The sequence below is a fragment of the Lontra canadensis genome, unplaced genomic scaffold, assembly GCF_010015895.1.
Source record: "Lontra canadensis isolate GAN:19392208 unplaced genomic scaffold, GSC_riverotter_1.0 scaffold5, whole genome shotgun sequence".
In the NCBI taxonomy this organism is placed as follows: Eukaryota; Metazoa; Chordata; class Mammalia; order Carnivora; family Mustelidae; genus Lontra; species Lontra canadensis.
In genome coordinates, this window is record NW_022630999.1 from 35,783,809 (window position 1) to 35,801,440 (window position 17,632).

Here is a 17,632-nt window from a genome sequence, read left to right on the forward strand (position 1 = left end):
ATCTGCAAAATGGAGCCCAGTGAAGGCAGGAACTAGCAGGCTTCACTTCCCATTGAGTTTGGTCTGGTTTCTGTACAGGAGAGCTGCTCGGAATACTGGTGGGGTAAATGAATGGATGGATGGATGGATGGATGGATGAGGAATGCCTGTTACTCCCTCTGCAAGGAATATGCTCTTCGGCTCTTCCCATGGCTGATTTCTTGCTGTTTCTTCAGATGGAGCTGGAGTGCCCCAGGTTCTCCCTGAGGTCCCGAAACAAAGTTACTATATCACAGTTATCTTGTTTTCTCGCTGGCTTTGATCATCATATTGTGTGATCTAAATTGCTTTTTATTTTGGGGTGCCTGGGTGGCTCAGTCAGTTGAGCTTCCAGCTCTTGATTTCCCCTGAAGTCATGATCTCTGGGTTTGGAGTTGGAGCCCCAGACTCCTGCTCAGCAGGGAGTCTGCTTCAGATTCTCTCTCTTTTCCCCTCTTTGCCCCTCCCCCTGCTCTCCCTCTCCCTGCTCACTCTCTCTCTCTCTCAAAATAATGAATCTTAAAAAAAAAACCTCTTAAAATAAATATAAAATTAAAAAATTTTTTAAAAATACTTGTTATTTAGGTTTTCACCACTCACATGCCTCGTCTGTACTTAAAATGTCCAGCACAGTGCCTGGCATGCACTTAATAAGTGTTATAATATGTTCCCTCCTCTCAACTTTTGGAGGTCCGTGGTCACACCCCTACCACGGTCACCCCGACTGGCTTGTCCTCAAGTAGGTGACCTTCTGCCTGCTGTGTACATCTACAGCCCCTGCACCCCGCACGCCGCATAACTGCACCGCCAGGGTGAAGGCTTGGCCCCTGTGGCCCAGCGTCTGGAACAGGGCCCGGCACACACTAGGCCTTATCCAAGTGTTGGAAGAAATGAGTGAAAGGCTTGGCACCCCGAGGGCACCCAACTCCCAGCGCGTCTTCCTGTCCCGGGCGCGGGAGCGGCGAGAGCGGGAGGCTCGGCGGTTCTGCTCCCGCCGCCGGGTCCAAACTTTCAAAAGATGCGGCGGCCACCGCCCCGCCTCTGCCTGCACGGTTGGAGGCAGCGGGAGGCGGTGGCGGAGGCGGAGCCAACGGGCTGGGGCCGGTTGGCTCCGCCTTCTCCTCCGGCTGCCACCGCCTCCCTCCAGGCACCCGCCCCAGCTGCCGCCCGCCGGCTCGCCGGTGCAGCCGCGATGCCCCGGAGCCCGACCCTGGCCCGGGTCCCCGGCCCACCTCGTTGTTAGCCTCGGTGCACCCCGCGCGCGCCGCCGCCAACGCCGCTCCCCAACGCAGCGATGGGTAACACCGTGCACAGGACCCTGCCAGGTATGCCCGGGAGCCCTGCCCGGGAGGCGGGCGCTGGGGTTCTCCTCTCCCCAGGGGACCCGCTGGGTGACTTCCGGAGAGCCACCCCACCCACTTGGAGCCCTCGGCGCGCAGCGGGCTGGAGTCATCGGTGCCTCCTGGACCCCGGCTCCGCGCGCGCCCCGTGGCTGGGCTTTGCGCTCCAGGAGGACGGGTACCGCGTCCCGGTTACCTTGGGGACCCCAGTCCTCGTTCTCCCTGCTTAGCCAGATGCGCGAAGGGGCCGCTGGGGCGATGCCGCTCGCCCCCTCGCCTTTGTTTCAGCCCGAGGGCGCTGAGGAGGGAGCCCGGGGCGCCCTGGGGCGTGACTGGAGTCGGGTTCCCCAGGGCTTCCGACGCCCAGAACCACCCGTTGTGCCGAGACTGCAGCTGCTGATAGTGGGGGGCGCTTGCAGGGGTACCCCAATTTCCAGCCGCCAGCGCCCCCGCGGCACATGCTGCCTTGGTTTGGCCATGTTCCCACACGCACCCTGGCTGCGCCCCCCTCTGGTGTCCGCTCAGTGGGGGGCTCTCTAGTCCCTCGGAGTCACCACTGCAGAGAGCATCGCCCGCTAGTTAACATCACCCTAGAATTTCCGGGGCCAGAGTAAGGGGATGGGGGTGAGGTGGGAAGGTGGGAGTAGGGGGCAGAGGAGGACTTGCTAGAGAATACCTGGTGGTAACCGATCACTGGGATCACTGCGCTGGGGGCCCCTTGTCGGGCACTTTGCATACACCCCAGGGCCCAGGCAGCATGCAAAGCAGTTTTTCCTTGTCAAGATGTTTATCCCAATTTTACAAATAAAGAAATTGAGGCTCAGAGGAGGAGAAATGACTCGCCCAAGGTCATACTGCTAATTGGGGGCGAGTCTGGGTTGGGGCCCATGTCAGTCAGCCCCACACCCCGGTCTTTAGAAAAAGTCTTTATTTTGGCTTAAGGCTGGACATCGGTAGCGTCTTTTAGGCAGAAAGTGAGAGATCTGTGTATTTTTAAAGTACAAAGGCCCAGCTCAGTGGGGAAGCAAGTTGGCTGCTGTGCAAATTTAGTATGAGGTTTTGGGAGAGAGACAGATCAGTGGTCTGTGCTCTAACACTCCCATATAGTCCCCCCTGCCCCTTCTAGGCTTTATATAAAAAAATTCGTTGTTTCTTCCTCTGGGGAGTATTGAAATGGAGGATGCTGTGCCTGGGATTCCCAAGGCTAGCCTGTGGAAGAGGAGCCAGCTCCTACTTTATAAGCTTCTGGGCAGCTTTAGGGCCATTGCATTCAAAACCCCCATTTTCTCAGACAGGTGAGGTCACCAGCAGGATCATCAGGTATTCGGAGGCAGAGGTGGGATTTGAACCAGGTCCATTCATGGACCAGGGGCCTCCACCTCCTCTGAGCAGGGATACTGGCTGGATGCGGATGGAAGGACCCAGCCACCTGGCCCCGGGGGTGTCCAGGCCTGTTGGTCAATATGGCAGCAGATACTCTCCCAGCCACAGATACCTGGCTGCAGCATGGTCCCCTTCGTAAGAGTTCCTAATTAAGAATATTTATGCTGTTCTAGTTTAAAAAAAAAAAAAATCCAATCTGCCACCTGTGGGTCAGCCCTAGGGTGAGTGAAGACACAGCCACAGCCCGGCAGGCTAAAAATAGCTGGCGATTTATATATTCTCCATCCCACAGGGCTCTTGCCCTGTGAACGGGGCCACCCGGGCTAAGAGCCCGGGGATAAGGTTGTTTTCCCACGGCAGTAGCTAAGTGTAAAAAATTAAAACTCTCCACTGGGGCTGATGCTTTCCCTGAGTTTGAGGAAAGGGACAGAGCTGGAGCTCTGAGGCACATCAGGTTGCCATACTGAGAATATGAAGGGCCGTTTATTGTTTTCCCGCCTGTGTGTCATTAGTTTCTCACACACACTATGCCATTTTTTACAACTCTGTGTCAGCACACAAGGCTTCCCACACTTGAAATATCCTTCCTTGTCTAGTGCATTTCTTAAAATTTGGCTTAGCTGTCACCTCCTCCAGGAAGCCTTTCTTGACCACCCACACCAATCCCACCCTTCACTCTGCTACCTAGAGACCTTCTGATGGCTCTGCTTGTGCATCCGACCACATTGCATCGTCGTCACCCCTCTCCACAACTGGCCTCAGGGCTGCCTGAGGACAAAAACCATGTCTTGATTATCTTGTATCCCTGGTTGCCCAGCCCGGAGCCTAGTGGCTGGCAGGCACTCAAAAACCAGTGGTAGAGCTCACATGTTGCCTGCGTCTTAGGCTGAAAGAACACTTGGCTCAGTGTTGCCCTGTAGAAATCCTTGTGCTTTCGTTCTCAGGAAAAGGACACATGCGTGGGGTTCCTTCTATGGGACTTGAAATAGAGAGCTGGCATTTGCTGAGCACCTGGATTCCATACCAGGCTTCCTGCATATGTGGATTCATTTACATGCCAAGCATGCTTCTCCTTAAGGCTCCTGCACTTGCTGCTCCTTCTGCCTGGAGCATTCTTCCGCCAGACCTCCACGTGGTTTCCCCCTCTCTTCCTTTACCTCCCTGCTCCAGTGTGGGTACTGCCGTAACCTCCCCTGCCCTGCCCCTGGCATGCCCCACTTGCTCTCTCCCGCTTGGTGTCTCTCCTTAGCATGATCACTGTGTGCCACACGGTGTGTGTACATAGCTGTTTCATCACCTGTCTCCCCAGGGAGGATCTTGTCTTTTTATTCACGGCTGTATATTCAGCACCTGGAGCAGGGGCTAGTATACAGATACTCGGTACCTGCTTGTTGAATGAATGAATGACTGTAATGCCCGCAACAGCCCTGCGAGGGATGGATCATCATCTCCATTTACAGATAAGGAAACCAAGGCTCAGAAAGATCAAATGACTCATCCCGGCTCACACGGCTCCCCCCGTTTGGAATCCAGGTTGATTTGGCTCCGAAGTTCTACATTCTTCCTCCAGCATTGTGGTACCCTCCCAATCCATGGTTCAGATAACTTGTGTTGGGTGCCCCCAAGTGACTCTGTCATGTCACTGTGTGCAATAATGACATGCCAAAGAAAGGGAGTGTCCTTTACGATTGACGTGGGAAGCCCCTTGGCAGTCTTCACAAAGGGCATCAGCAAATTCAGACGAATGCCCTATGAAGAGAAATGTCGAGGAGCCGGCGCGAGAACTCGCGTTTGCCAAGCTCCTACTGTATGCATCACCCGTTGTCTTTCTAGTTGCAGTTCAGTACTGCGGAGTAAGGTGCCGTGCTTCTCCATTTTATGGATGAGGAGAATGAGGCACAGAGAGGTTCAGACACTTGACCCAACTCACACAGGTTGGCAGAGGCAAAGCTGGGTTTAGAAGACCTTATTACTAATACCACATGATCCTTTTCTCTGGACCCTGTTCCCTTTCTCTGGGGTTTGTAAGAATAAAAATAAAAGTGAACACATGGAGCTCGGGGAGGATGGAATTCCAGTGGGGTGGGGCTCTCCCCCCTTCCCCCTTCTCTCACCGGCGCATTGCAACCCTCCCGCCAGCGCGCCTCCGGGGCTCCCCCACAGTTCTGATTGGAGAAGAGACTGGATTCAAACTGCCAGTTGGGTTTAATCATTAAGTTGGTCCACGCTTGACCAAGTCAATGGCCCTTTTTAGTGTTAGTTCAATAGTTTGGCATCCTGGAGCTTGGAGTGAGAGAAGTATGTTGACCTTGGTCTGTGCCCAGCTCTGCGTCAAGGACTATACCCACAAATCCTGGTAACATCCCTTTAGGAGGACTATATTTAGCCCCATTTTCCAGGCAGGCAACATCTGTCCTTAGGGGCCATGTGCCCAGGCTAGAGTGATTCCCAGGGTCTGTCCTGCCCTGCATTTTCCTGAGTGTGCATCCTCATTCATTTAACTGACATTTTGGGGCACCTGTCATGTGCCAGGCCCTGGGGGTCTAGCTGTGAATTGGATGAAAGCCACCAGAGACCCCCGTGGAGCTGGCCTCTAGTGGAAGAGGAACGGGACACGTAGCTGGTTATATCCTGGAGAGCACAAGGTGCTGCAAACCCCGCCTCAGAGAGAGAGGCATGGGGGGCCCAGGGCCCCAAACAAGGCCTGGCCACCAGACCAACTGGTCTGTCTACTGTGGCTCATGCATGACCAGCTTTTTAAAAAAATTAATGACATAGAATAGAACAAAACAAAAAAAATCAAGCACATTGAGGTAGTAAGGAGAATTTTTCTTCATAGATTTTGTTTCCATTGTGCCTGCATGTGTGCGTGCTGGACTCCATGGGCCCCATCGATAAAGAGTTGTAGGGCGACCACTCACTGGTCCACAGCAGCGGGAGGTCTGGTGTTTGAGTCTAGAGCAGGGACCCTAGCGTCCAGGTGCCCAGCTTCAAATCTCAGCTCAGCCGTTGCTCAGTAGAGTGACTCTGGGCAAGGTGCTTCCCTCTGTGTGTCTCAGTTTCCTCACTGTGAAGTGAGGGCCATAGGGGGAGTGCCCTCATGGTTGGGGTGGCAAGAATTAAATGGAAAAGGGCAGGTAATCTTAGCACAGTGCCTGGGGCTTTCACGGTCATGGTTATCATGGTTATGTGGAAAGAGAGGACTTGAGCCTGCCCTTGGGGTTCCTGGTTGGGGACGAATGACAGGTGCCCTTCACTTTCTGCCTTGAAAGCCCGGTCCAGGTGACTGTGAGCCTTGAACCCAGGGCTGTATTGGGAGGCATCCCTTTCACGTGTACTGACAGCCGCAATTCCCAAGGCCTCTCCAGCTTTTCTGGGACACCAGATTTCTGATGAGAAGACTCGTGGCAGATCGCATTTTACCATTTCCATTTGTTCACCAGACCTCCAGGCTGGGCTCTCTGCTGAGCCTGGGGTTAAGCCTGGGTTTAGGGACTCAAGGTCTAGTGGGAAAGACCAACAAGGACAGGACAGTTACTGTAAGTGGGGTAGGGGGGCCCTGGGGGCTGTGAGAGCCCAGAGCAGGATGCAGGAAGGCTTCCTGGAGAAGGTGCTTATCTGGTGAGACCAGAAAGCAGAAAAGTTAGCCAAGAGAAGGAAAATGAGCAAAGCTGTTCAAGACAGAGGGGCTAGGTGTGCAGAGGCCTGAGTGGAGGGAGAACGGGGCATACGTGGGGAGCTGTGGCCTTCTGGGGGTTCCAGTGTAAGCAGAAGTGGCCCATGGGGATAGAGCGGTGGGCAGAAGCCGTGTCAGAGGAACGGATGGTTTCTTACAGGCCAGCCCGCGTCAGGAGGCTTCGATTTCTTAGCTGCCGCGCTCCCTGCCGGGATTATGTGCGGAAGTTGCCAGCAGGGGCATGCAATTTCACTGGGCTTGGCCATCAGAGCTGTTTAATCTTCCCCACGGACAAGAGTCAGCTCTGCCCTCTTTTGGACCAAAGGGCTTTCTGTACTTTGCGGTGCTCTATGAGGGCTTAAAATAGAAGCCCAGAAGCCAGGTGTGCGCTTCCAGCGGGGAGGGCAAAGGAAGGAGGCCTGGGTGGAGCCCTGTAGGTAGTGAGCGCTCACCTGGGCAGCAGCAGAGCGCCCCCAACTCCCACCGGCTTGCCGCATTCCGGGCCTTTAGCCTGTTCATCCTCTCTCACCGGTCAGGAGCAGCCTTCCAGAAGTAGTCTCCCATTCCGCAGATAAAGAAACTGAGCTCAGAGGGGAAAGAAGCTGTGCCCTGAGACCGGCAGCCAGAAAGTGGCAGAGTGGAATCTGACCCCAGGCCTGCCCAGCCCCAGAGCTCCTTCTCCTCCATCACCAAAGGGCATGGTGCCCTGCGGCCTCTTGGGGCTGCTGCCCCTTGTCCTCATCCTGAGCCCCACCCCTGTCAATAGGTCCTGCCTGCAGGTGCCTCTTCCCACCTTTTTTGTCCTTGGGAAGATGAATTACTTCTGTCTGCCCGTTCACTCCTCACCCCTCCTGACCTCACCCAGGGCCTGTAGACTTGGTGGCCCTGGAGAAGGGCGAACTTGATCTCTGCACCCCTTCTTTGAGGTTCCTGCCTGGTAACCATTGGCCTGTGGTTGGCCACCCCTACCTGCCATTTGCAGGTGTCACAGTGCGCCCACACCCTTTCCCCTGAGCCCAGCCACTCATGGGCCCTGCCTGCCCAGAGGGCCAGGCAGCACCCAGCCATCAGTCAGCAAGGGTATGGGGCTCAGGTGGGAGCCCTTTGTCACCCAGCATCCAGGCTTTCCTGCAGGTGAGGAGCGTCGTGTCTCTGGACTGTGCTGTCATTCTCAGCAGAGCTGGTGACAACACAGACTGCAGCCCTTCATGCCTGCATTAGCCGGACAAGCAACTTGACCTCTCTGTGCTTGGGTTCTCTCTTCTGCAGAAAGAGGGTGATGATGTCACTTCACAGGCATGCAGGACATCTGACAGATAGTGAGTGCTCCCACGGGGTGCCTGTTAGGATTATGTACTCATGGGGGAAACCAGCCCCTGCTCTGCACTGATCCCTATGCTCCTGGGGGAGACAGACCCAGAAGACACACACTTGTGTCACACAGCTGGTCTGTGCCAGACGCTGTTATGAGTAGGTCCCTGCATTTGACCCTCAGAACAAGCCTCAGGAGACAGCTACTGTTGTTACTCCCTTACGACTGTTGAGAGAACAGAGAGGCACTGAGAGGGAGAGTAACTTGCCCAAGGGCACACAGCTCGAGGAGTCCAACATGATCGCTTCGGGAAGGCGAGGATGTCTGTCTGGGACCATGACTGGCAAGTCAGGGTGGGAGGTCGGGTGGGCCTGGAAGCCTTCATGGTGTTGGGCAGAAATCTGTAAGCATCCTGGCACATTCGGTTTTGGTTGTTCACCAGCTCCTTAGGTGTCTGTCTCACATCCTGCCTCTGGGCATGGTGGGGTGGGGATGGTCTCTAAGTGGCCTATGGGCTCACCGAGGGGACCCCAGCTGATATTCCCCAAAGCCTGATGTGTAGCTCTCCAACCCGCTTTCAAAGCAGGTCAGGGGACAGCTGATGTCCCAAGGGCTTTCTAGACTGCAAAGCGAGGCCCGTGTCATCCCCAGGGGAGTAGAGAATTCCTATCCATATGGCCTGGGAGCTCTCTGCAGATCCCTGCGGCCAAAGAGCAGACCCGCTGGGGAAGGGCACCGCGGACCAAACACAGACAGGACCAGTGCAGGGCCTTCATGTGGAGGCAGATTTGAGCTCAACCAAAGGAAGAACTCTCTAACTGTGGAAGCAGTCTGCAGGGCAGCGAGGTGTTTAGCACTGGCGTTTAGCCTGGCTGGGACTTGATGTGGGCATCGTGGTGGCAACTGAATGTCAGATGACCCCAGATGAACTGTTCGTCCATCCCAGGGGGATGCTCTTCCAGGGGTCCCCTGGGGTCTTACGGGGGTGCTCTCTGGTGTTCATCTGCTGAATGCCTGCAGACCCCTTCACAGTCTTTCTTTTATAACATCCTTCGGCCGGTTCTTCGGGTTGGAAGTTCTTTGGCCCATTTGATGGCTCAGACACTGGGACACAGAAAGATGCAGCCACCTGCCCTTGCCGGGGTCTGGGACGTTGTCCTTGGACGTGAAGCCCAACTCACCCTTGTCCCTTTTTCTCTCTTCGTTCTTATTACTGAGGCTCAGCTGGCCTCATGCCTCACTTCTGTGCAGTGGGGAGAAAGTGCTTTTATGAGTAAGCCATGTGGGGAAATGGGTGGGGTGGGGGTGTCGGGGGGCAGTGTTGGCCCTGGGCAGGGTGCCCACAGCTATTCACAAGTGTGCTCTGTTTATATCCTCAACATTACACATTGTTTATATTACAATTCTATCCCTTGGGCACGTGTTTTCTTTTCTTTTTCCCCCACGGATGATGGATTTAAGAGATGGGTGGGCACACGCATACCCTGTGTCTCCCAAGATGGGTCGGCTTGGTAACTTTCCACTCCACAGAAGAGTTTCCCTTCCCCTCAAGGTTCAGGGCAATTCAAGGTCAGGAGATGGGAGAGTGGAATTTCCCTGACTCCGAGGATGGCCCAGACCTTCATCTCTGCAGACAAAGTCCCCCCAGGGACTCTGTTCCTAGGACTAGAGAGTGATCAGAACCTGCCTCCTATCTGGCAGATGCGGACGATGGGGACACTGGGGACCTGAGCTTTGTGCCGGTTCACACAGCAATTACAGACAGAGCTCTTTGCCAGAATCCCAGGAGAGGTGGTGGAAAGAGCCCTGGTTTCAGAGGAAGACTTGAGTTCAAATAGTTCTACTGTATCTAACCTGGGTCACCCTGGGCAAGTCATGTCCCTCTCTGAGCCTCCACTTCCTCATCTCCAAAAGGGGGAGAATGATGGTACCTCCTTTACAGGGAGGCAGTGAGGTATAAATAGGGAATTCCGTGAGAAGACAAGATGAGGACTCCATGAAGGCGAGGAAGCGGTCTCCTGAAATGGGTGGGCTGAGGTGGAGGGTGGGGAGGAACAATAGGACCAGTCGTCCTGTTCCTCTCAGGTCCCTGTGAGAGATCATTAGAATACCCACTGGTTGGCTGGAGAAGCCATTTGGAAGAATGGTCAAGAGCACGCATGGTTTTGGATCCACGTCAGAATCCAGTCCTGACCCAGCTGTTCACCTGAACCATGCAGGCTTTCTGCAGCAACCTCAGTCCTCACTCATTTGGAGGACGGTCAGCATGGCGCAGGAGGTGGAGGGAAACGAGAAAGCTGGGGAAGAGGAGTGAGAGAGGCACCCTTCAGAGTCACTTCTTTGCGGGCCTCAGAGCCAAACGTGGCAGGGAAGGAAACGTTAGTTGAGAACCTGCTGTGTGCCGGGCACTGTGCTCTGCTTCTTCCGTGCAGGGATGACGTCTACACTTTGCCTGAAGCAGCCAGAGCCCTCTCTTCCCTAACCTTGTGAACCAGGCTGGTCTGGGTTCAAATGCTAACTCCACCACGTCCTGGCTGTGTGGCCTCCGGCAGCTCTCCCAACCTCTCTGAGCCTCCCTGCCTCATTGGGTCTGGTAGCAGTCGCCTCCCCAAGGAGGACCACAGGAGGTCTGGGGAGTGCAGAGCCGATGGTAGTCTCTGCATTGTCCCCTGGAAGGTCTGTCTCTCTGACCAAGCCCCACCCCCAATTCCTTTTCTGGGCCTGGGGGGCCCATCCCTACCCCCCTACCCACCACCTCCCCACCCAGCTGTAATCAGTCACCGGCTTTCCTTTTTTAGACACTGCTTATTGTTCCTCTCAAGTTCCGCCAAACTGGCCTTTGAGCTGCTCAAAACAAGCTGATTGATGACATTCCCCCCCACCACCACCCCTCCCCAAGACCAAGCCAGGGCATCTCTCCACTGCTCCCACCAGAAGGCGGCTTAAGCTACTTGGACATAGTCTAGCTCTTTTTCCCCGCTACAGGTCAGGAGATGAGCAAGAGACCCTGGGGGTGGAGTGAGGCATGAAACAGGAAAGGAGCAGCCTTTGGAGTCAGACAGGACCAGAGTCGAAAGCGGACACTGCCCTTGCAAGCTGGGTGGCCTCTGTGAGGGTATCCAGAGAGGGGCCTCGGTTTCGTCATCTGGGAGCCACCTGGCAGTGGGTGGTGAGGGGCAGAGGGGCCACAAGGCAGGCCCACGGCACACACGTGGTGTGCCACAGAGGCAGTCGCTTCCCCTCAGAGCCAGCCAACACTGCCCAGCCGTGGGGCCTGCGAAGAACACTGCCTTGGCTCTAGGAGCTGGAAGAGCGCAGTTCAAGGAGGGCTTTCTCCTCCAGTGTTGCTTTGGGCCTGAGAAGCAGGACCAGTGGATCTATGGTTCCAAAAAATCAGGCTGGAGCCCTGCAGGTTAGTGAGTGGCCGGGTGGCCGGGCCTCACCCAGCCCACGGGAGAGGCTGTCCTCACAGCAGAGGGAAGGAGAAAGTTGGTGGACTCAGCCAGCTTATCACCAGGCCGCTGCCAGGAGCTGCCTGGAGGAGAAGCAGGTGCCGAGGGGGCAGGACCGTACCAGCAGCTGGAAGCAACATTCAAAACCTGAACTGTTTTTCTTACTCCCGCTATGCTAGGTCATTTTGATAGGCTGAGAAGAGAGAGAGGAAGTTTCCATGGGAAGAAGCTGGGCTTGACTCTCATTCTTTAAAGAGGTGGATCCTCAGGGTTCCTCCCTGCTCCGAACAATTCCGTGGTCCCCAGAGCCTTCTTGAGGAACTTATCCCCCTCTGCATGGCCTTTAAGACCGTTTGTGATGCGGCCCCGGGCTCTGGCTCCAACTTCCCCTCTGTCTTCTGCCCTACGCGCCTTTTAGTTCCTTAAGTACATTACACTCATTCTCACCTCCAGGCCTTTGTCTGTGCTGTTCCCTCTGCATCAAATACAATTCTCCAACCCTATCAACCTCCTAGCCACTTCTGCCTCAGTCCTGTAGCATGGCTGCTCTGAGAAGCGTCCCCTTGGCCCCAGCCCTGCCCACCACCCACCCTGCACAGCCCTGGTGTCGGTGTCTGCCGCTCAGCCAGTCTCAGATCACAGGGCAAGGACTGTGTGTGACTTGTCAGCGTATGTGTCCCTGCAGCCAGAACAGGCCCTGGCATGGAGTGCGTGCTCCCGAAAAGTCAGATGAAGGAGGAAGTGATGTACTTGAGAGAGAATGAAGGCACTTCCCCCTGCTCCCTGCCCCAAAGTGCCAGTGGGACCCTAACCAGGGGATCTGGCCCCTGGGAATTTCCTGGGGCTTGGAGTTTCCTGGGGCAGTTTATCAGGGAGAGACCTCAGTGAAGGGGCCCAGCAGAGGGTCAGAATGGGCTAGAAAATCCTGACTCCGCTGAGCACACTTCAAGGGGGCATTGGGATGACCTCACCCCCTGGGAACTCGGTGCATCTGAGCCCACTTGAGCCAAGAGGGCTGCCACTTAGGCCTGGAAGGAGTAGGCTTTGCTCCCAACAAGCAGTGTCGAGTGACCTCCGGCCTCCCTCCCCAGCCTCCTCGTAGGTGTTGACAGGAGTGTGGGGCCTTCCCAGCTGTGCTGGGGTGACCAGGTTTTGTTTGCAAAGAAAAGGGAGGGGAGGAGCAGGGTGGCAGTTACCGGTGTGGGCTGGCTCCCTTCCATCCTGGCCTCCCAGGTTCTCTGAAACAGAGAACAAAGTCCCATTACGCTGGCGTCTGTTTCGTGGGTGCCTGTCACTGCCCCATTCGGCAGAGGTGAGGGAAGGTTGGTTATTTTTTTCCTAGCCCGCTTTCAAACCCACCAATGGCAAAAGTACTTCGTGTTGCCAGAGAAGACATATTCTTGTCTGGCTTTGGGTGGAGGGAAGCCTTACCAATACCGGCCTTGTGCTTTCCTCTGTAAAGGACATACACACACACACCATGTTGCCAATAGCATTGATTTGAATTGCGGACCTGGACAAATGTCACTTGAACCAGCCTCTTCTCACCGGAGGTATACTGTCTGAGCCTAGAGGTAATAGGAGTCTAGGAAGCTCCTGAAATTGTATGCCAAATTATGTTCACGGAGTGTTGGTATTTTTCGGGGGAGAGAGGCCTATACAGCTTTCATCACCCTTCACAAGGGCCATGACACTTGCTTCCAGTGGTTACAGGGGGCTGCTTTGGAGAAGGGGTAGGGTATGGAAGGGCCCAGGCTTGGCCCTCTGCTGCCACTGCCCAGCTTTGCAGCCTTGGTTTTCCCCTCTGGAAAACGAAGGTGGTAAAACCTATCCTGCAGGGTCATCCCAGAGACTAAATCGAATAAACAGAGGCAATCACCGGCCTGTAACAGGGGTTCAGTAAAGGGCTGCATGTGAAAGGGGGGGTACAGAATAGACCGTTCTCCCGGCTGGCGATTTCCTTTCCCTGTGGAGCGGAATCTGCTGAAAATTTCAGTCAGCATGCCATCTGCTGAATGCCAGCACGCTGGAAGCTGTCATCTCAGCGGCCCGAGAAGCTGGGGTGTTGCTTCCTGTCATCCTCTTGGCCGTAAATGCCATTTGCTCAGGCTCTTTTTAGATCAATGGAGAGGCTGGGCTGGGGCAACAAGCGAGGCACATTTGGGACACTGCTGGGATGGCTTAAAAATGGGCTCCTGTCCTTGGACACTAAGGAAAGGCGACCCTAGGTTTTTAAGAGGCCTTTCCTGGTCAAGGTCACCAGCCCTCCATGGAGAAACATGTCCAGATGTATTTCCCCAGACCTACAGGTAGACTTCTCGGATGTCAAAGGATGTTAGAAACCTTTTCTTGTCAAAGGAACAAAGTAAGGTGGCTGATGGGAGAGACTACGTGTTTAGTGAACATCTACTACGTGCCACGCATCATGTCTGATGAACTTAGCTTGCCAACTCAAAACTGCTCACAGCGGTCTTGCAGGGTGGTGAGGACTCCCACCAGTTTTGGAGGTCTGGGCGGGGAGACCCAGAGAAGTTAGGCATGGACCATAACATCACACCACTATGAAATGATAAAACAGAATTTAAACCCAGATCTGACTCCAAGCCTGTGTTCTTTTTAACTGCCTCTCACATGGAGATTTAGGAAATGAGACTCTGGGAGAGATGGAGGTGAAGGGCTCCCCCAGAAGTTGGATCTGCTGTTCCCACAGGGAAGGAAAGGAACGTTCAGTGATCATCTACTATGTGCCAGGATTTCTGCCCGATCTCTGTGCTCTCCCGGCCTCTCAGCAGCCCAAGACAGGGGCCTAAGGTCACACAGCATTCCAGATGAAAAACTGCACCACTGGGAAGTGACATGACCACCCAGGGCCCCCAGGCAAATCAGCAGCAAAGCTCAGGCTCAAACCCAGAGCCCAGGAGGGGTGGTCTAAAGGACGGACATGGGAAAAGCACATAGCCACCACCCGAGCTGCTCTTCCATCCACTGTCTTACCCAAGGACTTGTCCAAGACTGGGCAGTGGCAACATTTATTTAGTCAGAATAGAGTCCCGTCCTCCCTAACTGTCCATAGCCACTCAATGTGCCCCCCTATCACGGCCCCTATGCTTATTAATTTTTTATTAAAGATTGTATTTATTTGACAGAGAGACACAGCGAGAGAAGGAACACAAACAGGGGGAGTGGGAGAGGGAAAAGCAGGCTTCCCACTGAGCAGGGAGCCCAGGACCCTGGGATCATGACCTGAGCCGAAGGCAGATACTTTACGACGAAGCTGCCCAGGCGCTCCTGCCCCTACATTTAGAGTCCAGGCACTGCTTCCCTGACAAAATGCTGGAAAGACCCTTCCCTGTGGTCTTGGCAGTGCTGGAGCAGCCTTTGGTCAACTGTGAGGCTGGGCCAGGAATGTCTCCTGCTCCCTCCTACGCATGGGATGGGCTCCTGCAGCAGTCTCCTGGGACCCCACTGCACAAGACCCCTTCTGCCCTGCCTTGTCCTTAGAGTCCCTGGGTCGGATTCCCTGACCAGAAGAGCAGGGGGCTCCCTGGACATAGTGGGTACCCTCACAAGGCTGGCGGGTGCTCAGCCTTCCGGGGAAGGAGGGGGGCCTGGGGCCTGTTCCCAGACATGGTGTGGGGGCCTCTTCTTGGCCAAAGGCTTTCTCGCCCCGGACAGTGTGCCTGTTTGAATCTGGTGCTGGCGCCAGCAGCTAGGAACCTCTGTGCCCACAGACTCGGCCATTTGGGGGAACAGCTGAAGTGATCCCAGGAGGGGAACGGTGGGGGACATTCTGGCCCTCGATGGACTATTCCGCAGCCATGAAACCTAAGCACTGGGAGGCTCCAGGAGCCATGTGGGGAAAATGGTTTTTATATAATGTCGAGTTAAGAAACAAAAAGGCAGGAAGCAAAACTGGATGTGGGCTCTGACTGCAGGGAAGTTGGAAAAGATGCTCGGGACTACTTAGTACTCAGTACGTGCGTGCTGCTTACGGAAACAGGCTGGGACCGGAGGAAGGAACGCTGGTTTGGGATCAGGTGTTGCTGGGCCTACATCACAACACAGCTTCTCGCAGCCGAGGGGAAGGGTCTCTGCTGCCAGGAGCTTTGTTTCTCGCCTAGAAAATCCTGCAGGTGAAGATTCTGAAAAGTAGCTACAATCCCATGTCCCAGGAGACATCTAGCATGAGGCACAGCATAGAGGGAGGGCACAGCCAGCAGCCCTTCCATGGAGAAGGACCAGACAGAGACCATGGAAAATGCCACATGAGTTAGGGTGTAAAGGGAGAGAGAAAGGAGGTATTTTTCTCCTCCCTGCTGAACTTTCTATAACATGGCTGTGGCGTTTCAACTTGAGGTTTTCTGTTGATATCTCCAAACTAGGATGTTCTGCGGGGTCCCTGAGGTCCGCGTTCATACTTCTGTTTCTTGTGGAAGCCACTTTCCCCGAGCCCAGCTAAAACCAGACAGTGAGATTACTTATTGTTCTTTCATCTTAAGCATTTTCAATTTGTATAAATAACACATCCTCTTGGACACTTTCACTCTGATCTTTTTACCTCATGTCAGGGCAGTGGATTCTGAGCAGGTAGAAAGAGTGTTTATCCCTCACTCCCTAAAGGAAGTTGGATCGTATTATCAAGATTCAACAAGTATGTAAACTTCGCAGGTCACTTGGCTGTATTTTATCCTAACATATAGCTGGTTTTACAGGAAACTTCCCCTTGTAGGACCAAAGCAGTGTGTCTCCCCAGCCAGCGTTCATTTCAACCGCCAGCCCCCTCTAAAAGAACATCTATTAGGATTCCCAAGCTGTTGGGTAAAGAAATTCTCCGAGAGAGAAGGTTGAGGAAAGAGCAGTGATGTCAGGGAGAGGAAAATAATCACATAACCATGGCTTGTGGGCTTTGGTGCTCAGAAGCGCTTTTGATCTGTGGTCATATTTAGTGTTTCCTGGAGACTGTGCCAGCTGTGGGGACCTTGGGGAGAATTCAGCCTGTGGACACTGGAGGAAGTCTCAGCCCAGAGAAGCTGGGTGGCTTGCACGAGGCTACAGTGTGCATGGAGAAGGTGGACTCTGTGGTCCCTGGGCGGCCTCTCTTGATGGTTTACACTGGGGTTGTACTTCCTCGACTTGCTTGATTTTTGTCCCCTGAAACAGCTCTCCAACCGGCCCTTGCTCTTATCCTTGTGGTTCTGGAGATGGCCCGCAGTATGGCTCGGGGTTCACCCTCCTTGCTGCCCAGGGAGGCCCTGCCTTTCAGCCTGCTCTGCTGAAGGCCCTTCGTAGCCCCCTCTCCCTCCTGCCTCATACAAGGTTACTATCAATCAAGGCTGTTTGGGTTGCAAATATCAGAAACCTGGCTCGACGTGGCTTATAAGCAAAAGATGTTCTCCTTATCCCCCTTGGGTGGAAGTAACCTCTGCCATTCTGCCTCCTGCCTCAGAGGTGGTCTGCCCGGACCCCTACTGACCCTGAACTCCGCAGGCCCTTCTCCTTCTTTGGGCCCATTTCCCCATCTGAAAAATGGGCTTATCAGAGAAGAGGATTTCTGAGGTCTGCTCTAGCTCTAAAATAGAGGCAGCAGCTGAGATATATCCAGTGCCTGAAGTGTGCCTGGCACACACAGGGAGAATCAAAGATGAAATGAAAAAGCCCCTGCCCTCCAGGATCCAACCCTAGTATCTCCCTATCCCTCCTCACCACCTCTCTGCTTCCCCGTCAAGTATCCATTTTGTCTTATTTTTCGACTATATTAACCACCCAAAGCTAGTATATGGAATATTTCCTTGCTTATTAAAACCTCAAAATTTGCAATCTCTACTACCTTCAAAACATATCCAGAATCTGACCCCTTCTAGCCACCCTGACAGGTACCTCCCCACCTCCCAATCTCAGCCTTCATCATCTGTGCCTGGAATAATCCAGTAGACTTGTCCTCAGCCCCCAGCTCCCTCGACCACCCCCTGCCAGCAGTCCCCTCTCCACGCAGCAGCCTCATCACTTATCTGCTAGAAACCTCCAGTAACATCCCTTTCACTGTGGTAAATTGGCTTAAAAAACAAGCAGCAACCACGGCCTCTCCTCCCCCTCCCCCACTCCCCTCTCCAGCTCTGCTCTCATTTGCTTCCACTTCCCACACCTGCTCACACCAGCCCGCTAGCTTCCCTGCTGTTTCTCAGCCACACCAGCTCATTCCCACCTCAGGGTCTTTGCACTGGTTTTTGCCCCTGCCTGGAAGGGACTCCCCCCGCACGCCCCCAGCTACCCTCATGGCTCAATCCCTTCACCTCTGCTCAAAAGTCACTGCTTCAAGAGGCCCTCTGTGAACCTAGTACTTTACTCTTCCCCACTTCCTGACTGCATTTCTCTGTCACGCTTCCCACCAGTTAGAGTACGTTTTACTTCTTGTCTTTATCCCCCGCCCCAGAATGTCCACTTCTTCAGAATG

General features: G+C 54.4%; 1 protein-coding gene across 1 annotated transcript in view; it reads left to right on the top strand.

The window, feature by feature from the left end:
* Nucleotides 1-1,197: 1,197 nt before the first annotated feature.
* NEURL1B (neuralized E3 ubiquitin protein ligase 1B) overlaps nt 1,198-17,632 on the top strand; it is a 34,456-nt gene continuing 18,021 nt past the window's right edge. Inside the window, exon 1 of the mRNA XM_032851818.1 lies at nt 1,198-1,343. Coding sequence (XP_032707709.1) covers nt 1,313-1,343 — 31 coding nt within the window. The 5' untranslated portion in view covers nt 1,198-1,312. The remainder of the gene's footprint in view (nt 1,344-17,632) is intronic.